General features: G+C 37.1%; 1 protein-coding gene across 2 annotated transcripts; it reads right to left on the bottom strand.

Moving 5' to 3' along the window:
* Positions 1-343: 343 nt before the first annotated feature.
* Positions 344-3,276, bottom strand: LOC105771469 (uncharacterized). 2 transcript variants are annotated; one of them, XM_012592936.2, is made up of 3 exons: positions 2,763-3,276; positions 1,142-2,117; positions 344-1,062 (listed from the first exon to the last, which is right to left on the bottom strand). In XM_012592936.2, exons 2-3 carry the CDS (start codon positions 1,433-1,435, stop codon positions 679-681), a joined length of 678 nt encoding a protein of 225 aa, XP_012448390.1. In that variant the 5' UTR covers positions 1,436-2,117; positions 2,763-3,276; the 3' UTR covers positions 344-678. The 2 variants fall into 2 exon arrangements, with proteins under 2 accessions (XP_012448390.1, XP_052488881.1); XM_052632921.1 differs by lacking the exon at positions 2,763-3,276 and having other exon boundaries at positions 344-816; positions 901-1,062; positions 1,142-2,658.
* Between the last annotated feature and the right edge of the window lie 4,818 nt (positions 3,277-8,094).

Genomic DNA, 8,094 nt, shown 5'->3' with positions numbered 1-8,094 from the left:
CGATTGTTTATATTTTTAAATCGATTGTTACGTAACATCCTGACTCCGCCATTGCGTGTGAGTGAGATATTCAAGGCGTGGTAAACACAAAAAAACCCCTTAAATTCATCATTTAACAACAACAATAAGTTAAAAAATAATTTTCACAAATAAATCAAATTTAGACTCTAAATTGGTACAAGTGTGAACATGTGGATCAATCTTAATAAAGTTACATTATTTAAAATTTTAATGTATTTAATTAATTAATAAACATAACATAGAAAAATAACTGATAGCAGTAGTAAGAAAATATATCAAGTTATATAAGATGACGACATCATCAAAAACAAGTTTTGCAGGCATAACTAGAAGAAAAATATGATTACATGACATAAATCATACTCTACCGGACATAATTAAACATTACATATTCCAAAGGACCTTGCTGAAACTAACCCCAAAAAGAATGGCTTTGCCAAAACTGGGGCTTTTATAATACAACTGCTATGAATTAAAAAGCACGGCTCAAACATGAATCTACATAGGAACCTGATTTAATAAAAAATTGATCATCAAGAAAGTATAATTGAGCTTTTGCAGGCAGTCTTTGATGGAGCAAACCAATACTTTTCCTAACAACATCAGCCTTTCCTTGTTTAACCAAGGAGTTGGCAACGTCACCTAAATAAACCGATGTTATCTCAATCTTTTCGAGTTCAATGACAAAGTCAAAAATAGACATGCGAAGTCCGTATTCAGCTTATTGCCACTGAAACCAGAAACCAAAACCTCAAGATATTTGTGCGGAGAATTTTCGGTAGAATATAGTGAAAGCTGCAAAAACCAGATCATGTAGGCGAGTGTTGGGTAAAGATATGTGTCTGACGCGGTTATACGTAATCGACTAAGAATACTTACACGTAACTTGAGCCGATGCAAGAATGGTGATGCCTTGGCCAATGAAGCAACCAAATGATAGCAACGTAGCATCCCAAAGGGACCACGGGAAGCATTCAAACATGACAATGTCGGATGTTTTAAATTGCAAAGTAAAGGGACCTTGTTGGATCCTCGTATTCCCTGTAAAATTAAACCAAATCCAGTGGTGAGAAAATTTCCAAGAGACAATGAAAATGCGTTTGGAGATGGTTCCACTCACCTCAGAAGATCCAACATCCATCATCAAATACTCCAACTGAGAAAGGTAATCACCAAATTGGCCAAAAACAAAATGTTTCCCTTGTGTATAAGGTAAACCCAAAGTATTTTTAGCTGGATATTCATCCACTCCAAAATTTAAACACGTGCAAACAACATTTACCAGTTGTTTAGCATCCTTAACAAAAATATATATCCTAGGCCCTCGGTACTTAAAGGAAACAAGGTTTGGAGCACAAATTTCAATATTCTCCAAATCAGAACAATTATATATCTCCAAGTAATTCAACTTCATGTGAGGAAGAGAATGCTTTACATTCACTAGCCGGCTGCTCTCAAGCAAATGTAGGCACTCAAGAGATATGCAGCTTGATAAAATTGTGTCAAACTGTTCATCCGTAACATCTCCAAATTTCAGGCGGAACGATTTTGGACATTCAAAGAGGATGTAGGAATGGAGAAAACACAATCCAGCTGCACTAAGTAAGGCTCCAAGCCCTTTGTTTTATCGAAGAGGTCGAGTGGGAGGGAATAACTCTTGATGTGGGATCAATAGGATATAAATAGCGTGAGAAGTTTAATTCAAGCTTAGAAACCCCAATGGCAATTGCAAAGGCAACCCAAAGATCTATATCACCTTTAGAACTTCCTAGTAGGGGAAAATGTATGCCAAACTCTTGCAGCTGTTGCCCCTTGCGAAACCTTAGCACTTAGTTGACCATTTGAATGTATCTATCGATGTGAACTCCAAGTATTAGACGGTGGCACCTTTTTTTGTTGCCTTCGTCATCATTATGTGGCGCGACTTCTTCATATCTAAAATTAAGGCTAGGGAGGCATGTCCATAAATATCGCCATCTTTGAGAAAGGATGCTGGTGGCAACCGCTTCCTTGAATGTCAAGAGTGATAAAATGGTTAAAAGGATATCATCTGGCAATGCACCAATCTTATCTTCCAATGACATCCTTTTGCAGCCCTGATTGATTGTTGATACATTTCAGTATGGATTTGGGAAAACCACATGCTATTTCTAGTAGAAATCAAACATATGCTATTTCTAGTAGAAATCAAACATATACTTACAAGAAAAGAAATCATATAAAATGAATAAAATCTATAAGATTACCATGAAACTCTTATTACTGATGGAGATGGTGGAATGTTAGAACAAATAACTGCTCATGTGGGTTTATTTTTTCTACAAAGGAAGTGTAGTACAGAGACTAGAAGATGTAGGTTCCTTTTTCTACAAAGGAAGTGCAGCACAAAGACTAGAAGATGGAAGCATTAGAATAGGGGCGGGAAATATGTTTAACCTGTGTCATTCGGACTCTGGTGCCTGGAGGGTCAGCAGTCCAATACTCAAACTTAAGAAAAAAGAGAAGTTAAGAGCAACATTATCTGAAGTTTGGGAAGTATCTTCTGTTTTTTTATCGAGTATTCTAAATCTCAAACTTGGAAAATATCTTTAAATTCCCAACTAGCAAGTCAGGTTGCCTGTGCTTAAGTTTTCTAAAGCTTTTATCATATATCAGGAGTATTCTAAATCTTATACTTTCAGGAATATTGTTTACTATAGATTAAAGAAAAGCAGCAACAGCAAGACACATAAAACACTGACCTTGGATTTTGGAAATTGAAAAGGATATTGGCGTTCCTTATTCTTCTTCGCCATTAACTAAATCTGCTGTAAGATGAAAACCAAATGCACCTTCTCATAATCCCAAATTAAAACCTAAAATTTATAAATACCATACCTGTGTGTGCTGATTTTGCTTTCTGCCTGTGTGTATTTCGTCCTCCTCTTGTTTGTGTCTTTTTCCTCTTTTTCTTTGTCTGTTCATAAATCTTAGATTTTTCTTTTTCTTCAAGCCAAAGTATTTCCATTTATGTGCTAATCTCTTTTAATTTCTTTCTTGCAGATCAAGGCGGCGTTTCTCCATCTGTTCTTTTGGGATTGATACAAGGGCTTCGAGAGCAATACCGTTCCGGGAAACACCATCAAGTTGATCTTATTAAGTGTTCTTCCTTCCGCTTCCTGTACCAGCTTGGTCCATGTTTCCACAATATTCGGAATGGCAGTTATCACGAGCTTTTCCACCTTGAATGAGATCAGCAGCTAGATGAAACATCAATTCGCAAGGGTGAATAAAACAAATAAAATTAAATTTCAAACACATCAGATGCAAAAACGTAAGCAATAATATCTATCAACTGTGAGGATTTTACAAAGTTCAATTCCTATGGTAAACAACTTGTGCATATAATATTTTGTTGAGTTTAAATCAGTATCCAAAGATCAAAACAACAAAAACTTGTGTTTGAAAGATGAAAAACAGAAGCAAAAACGGATGTTGGATGATAGAAAGAGTTGACAAATCTCATTAACTTGAATAAGCAACATTACATGTACATAAGTAGTTCTATTACATTGGAAGAAAACAACTGTGTTAGTATCCAAGCTATAAAATCAGCTTAATGATAACCTAAAAGGCTACTAAATCAGCTAAGTACTTGACTAATCCTTAGCAAAACAAAAAAGTTGCAATCAAACTAACAAAAGTCACATGTTACAAAAGTTTTTCAACAATCAAAATACACAATCGATATTTGCTTGCTATTGCATTTGTTGCCAACTTTCAATACTCCTCCTTGACTATAAAGCAGCAAACTCCAATTTCTTTCCTCAAATACTCAAATCTTGTATTAGCCAATGGCTTGGTTAAAATGTCTGCAAGCTGAACCTCCAAGGTGTAGTGAGTCAAACTGACTTCCCTTGACAATTCTGCCTCCCTTACAAAATGATATTTGATCTTGAAGTGCTTGGTCTTGCCATGAAATACAGGATTCTTGGCAATAGTAACAACTAATTGATTATCCACTTTGACCTCTGTTGCTTCCTCTTGATCAGCATTCAGGTCACTCAAAAGCTTCCTAAGCCAAATGGCTTGATTAACAGCAGTAGCAACAACAATGTACTCTACCTCTGCAGTAACTCCAACAGAAAACTCCTGAACTTAGAGTAAAAAAATAGCCCGATGTGTTTTTCATGTCATCAACTGAGCCTGCCCAGTCACTATCTGAATAGCCAACCAATTTCAGCTCCTCAGCCTTCACAAACTTCACTCCATAGCTTAAGGTCCCTTTGACATACCTTAAGACTCTTTAAACAGATTTGAAATGAGCAACATTGCAGCAATGCATGAACCTCGATAGAAGGCTGACTGCATACATGATATTTGGCCTTATTGCTGTCAGATAGAGTAGGCAACCAACTAGACTTCTATAGCTCTTCTCATCCACTCGTTCATGGTCACTATTGCTGGAGAGTTTTTCTCCTTGTGCCACATAAGTGCTAGCAGGTTTGTTGTTTTCCATGTAAAACTTGCTTAAAAGTTTTAAAGCAAAAGCCTGTTGGCTTATGAAAATGCCATGTTCATTTTGTTTTACTTCTATATCAAGAAAGTAGGTCATCAATCCTAGATCAGTCATCTCAAAAATATCTTGCATCTGTTTCTTGAATTCTTCAATCAATTCACTCCTACAACCAGTAACTAGCAAATCATCCACATATAATGACACAATCAGTAAGGTTTCTTTCTCAAGTTTCTTCACATAGAGTGTAGGCTCACTAATGCTCTTTTCGAACCCTAGTCTTGACAAGTAGGCATCAATTCTGTCATACCAGGCCCTTGGAGCCTGTTTTAGGCCAGACAAAGCATTCTTGAGCTTGTAAACCTTGTGCTCTTCACCGAGAACTTTGAATCTATCTGCCTACTCAACAAAGATCACTTCCTTGAGAAATCCATTCAAGAAAGCTGATTTGACATCCAGTTGGTGCACTTTTCACAGCTTTTGAGCAGCTAAGGCAACTAACAGCCTTATGGTTTCCAACCTTGCAACTGGTGCAAAAGTTTCAGAGAAATCAATGCCATGCTGTTGACTATACCCTTTCACAAGTAGCCTTGCTTTTTTCTTGTTTAGTGACCCATCTACATTGTGCTTGGTCCTGACTCATTTTACATCAATAACTTTCCTATTTGCTGGCCTATCAACCAGCTCTCATGTGTCATTTTTGTGAATCATTTTCATTTCTCCCTCCATTGATCCTTTCCAACAGCCCTCCTTTGCAGCCTCATCAAAGTTGGAAGGCTCAACAATGGACATATCACATCTTTCATAGATGCCCATAATAGTCCTTGTACCTCTGACAGGTATATCATCATATCCATCCTCAGTTTCAACTTCATTCTCAACATGCTACAGGTCAAGGTCTTGCTGGTCTTGCTCAGACAAACTTGCATCTGTTCCATCCCATTTCCAATAGCTGCCCTCATTGAATTTCACATCTTTGCTCACAATAATCCTTTTAGTTGATGGATCAAAGACTCTATACCATTTCTTTATGTTGCTATAGCCAACAAATACTCCAAGCATGGACCTCTTTTCTAGCTTGGTTCTCTTTTCAGGTGGCACAAGTGTAGCATATGCAGCCAAACACCTTCAAGTGTGAGACAGTTGGCTTGTGTCCAAACCAAGCTTCAAATGGTGTTTTCCCTTGGAATTATTTGTTGGCAGTCTATTGAACAAAACATAGAGGTATTTACTGCCTCAACCCAAAATCTGTTAGGTATTTTGCCTTCAAACAACAGGCACCTTGCCATATCGAGAACAATTATGTTCTTTCTCTCACAAACACCATTCTGCTGTGGTGTGTAGATGGTGGTTAATTGATGCTGAATTTCAGCTTTATCACAAATCTTCTAAAACTTTTGAGACACATATTCAGTCTCATTATCTGACCTCAATATCTTCAGCTTGCAACTTGCTTGATTCTCAGCTAATGCCTTAAACTTGCAGAAGAAATCAGCCACGTCTGACTTTTGTTTCAAGAAACTCACCCAACAGAATCTAGTGTAATCATCAATAAACAACACAAAATACATGTTTCCATTCAAAGAGGAGGTTTTCATGGGTTCACAAATATCAGTATAGAGTAGTTGGAGCCTCTCTCGAGCTCTCTAAGCTTTGTTAACAGGAAAAGGTAATCTAGTCTGCTGCCAAGCTAACAAACCTCACATACATCATTCTTAGGCTCAATCTTGGACATGTCTTCAACTAGGCTCATATTATGCATGAAACTAAGTGACTTATAGTTCACATGCCCCAACCTCTTGTGCCACAAACATGATTCATTAGTCAAAGCAATATGTGTATTTGCTTCTAACTGATTCACATCTAAAGTGAAGGATCTGTACATAGCTACTATCACTAGTTCTTGACCAAAAGAATCCTTTATCACATAAGTTTTTCCTTCAAAAATAAGGGAGTAACCCTTCTCTAACAACTAACCAACAATAAGAAAATTCTGGTCAATATTAGGTACAAAAAGAACTTCTGAAATTGTTTTGTTACCTGATTGAGTGCAAATCACAGCCTTGCCTTTGCCTTTTGCCTCAATGAACTCACTATTCCTAATTCTGACTTTGGACACAAAGTTAGTGTCTAACTCCCTAAACACGCCTTTATCTGATGCCATGTGATGAGTGTAGCCACTGTCAATCAACCAATTTTTTCTGACTTTGCTCGAACATGTAAAACAAGAAGCAGTAAAAGCATGCTCCTCTTGAGCTTGAACATCCTCAGCAACTTGAGCTTGATTCTGCTGCTGTGGTTGTGTTTTTGCCTTGTTCTTGCAAACTTTTTCAATGAGGCCAAGTTGCCTGTAACTTCTACATTGAATGTCAGGCCTGTACCAGTAATATTTTTCTTAATGAGTGGACTTTTTGCAGTGAGTGCATGGTGGAAACTTCCTTTTAGTAGCATCCTTCTTTCTTTTTTCTTTCTTTTCTGACCAAGGCTTCTTGCCCTTGTAGCTTGAGCTCGAACTTGAGCCTTCTTTGCTTTTAGCCTAAAAGGCTCATTCAGAATGTTCCTCCATCATGTTTTCCCTTCTCTACTCTTGTGCATGGAAAGCATTTATCAACTCTATCAAGGATATAGTTGATAGGTCCCTAGAGTCCTTCAAGGAAGAATTTTTTTACTCATACTTCTCTAGAAGAGTTGTAATGACCTTTTCAACTATTCTTTTGTCACTGAAATCATCCCCAAGAAGCCTGATGTTGTTGACTATAGCCATAATCCTGTCAGAATACTGCTTGATGGTTTCAAACTCCTTCATCTTCAGATTCTCAAAGTCCCTCCTTAGGTTGATCAACTGATGCTGCCTGGTTTTGTTTGACCTTTGAAACTCTTCCTTGAGTCTGTCCCAGGCCTACTTTAGAGTGTCACAAGCCATTATCCTTGTGAAGATCACATCTGAAACTCTATTTTGAAGGCATGACATAGCCTTATACTTTTTGGCACAGTCCTCATTGTGCTGCTTAATTTGAGCTATGGTTGGATTAGCTCTCAAAGGTGGCGACTCTGTGTTAACTTGAACAATAGTCCATAGATCATAAGCCTGCGGATATGTTTTCATCTTCATAGCCCAAATGTTGTAGTTTTCACTAGTAAAAATATGTGGTGGTGGTGAGAAACTCATTCTTTTACAGTAACTAAACAAACCAACAAAAAATAGCTTCTGTTTCTTTTCTTTCAAGCACGAATCACTTAAAGAAGAACACAAAGCAAAAGGCCCTCAAAGATGACAGGCTCTTGATACCATTTGTTGAGTTTAAATCAGTATCCAAATATCAAAACAACAAAAACTTGTGTTTGAAAGATGAAAAATAGAAGCAAAAATAGATGTTGGATGATAGAAAAAGTTGACAAATCTCATTAACTTGAATAAGCAACATTACATGTACATAAGTAGTTCTATTACATTGAAAGAAAAAAAACTTAACTTGTGCTAGTATCCAAGCTGTAAAATCAGCTTAATGATAACCTGAAAGGCTACTAAATCAGCTTAGTACTTGACTAACCCTTAGCAAAACAAAAAGTTACAATCA

Source organism: Gossypium raimondii, chromosome 6 (assembly GCF_025698545.1).
Source record: "Gossypium raimondii isolate GPD5lz chromosome 6, ASM2569854v1, whole genome shotgun sequence".
Taxonomy (NCBI): Eukaryota; Viridiplantae; Streptophyta; class Magnoliopsida; order Malvales; family Malvaceae; genus Gossypium; species Gossypium raimondii.
The sequence above is the reverse complement of the archived record's forward strand: the minus strand, read 5'-3'. Positions and strand labels throughout refer to the sequence as shown.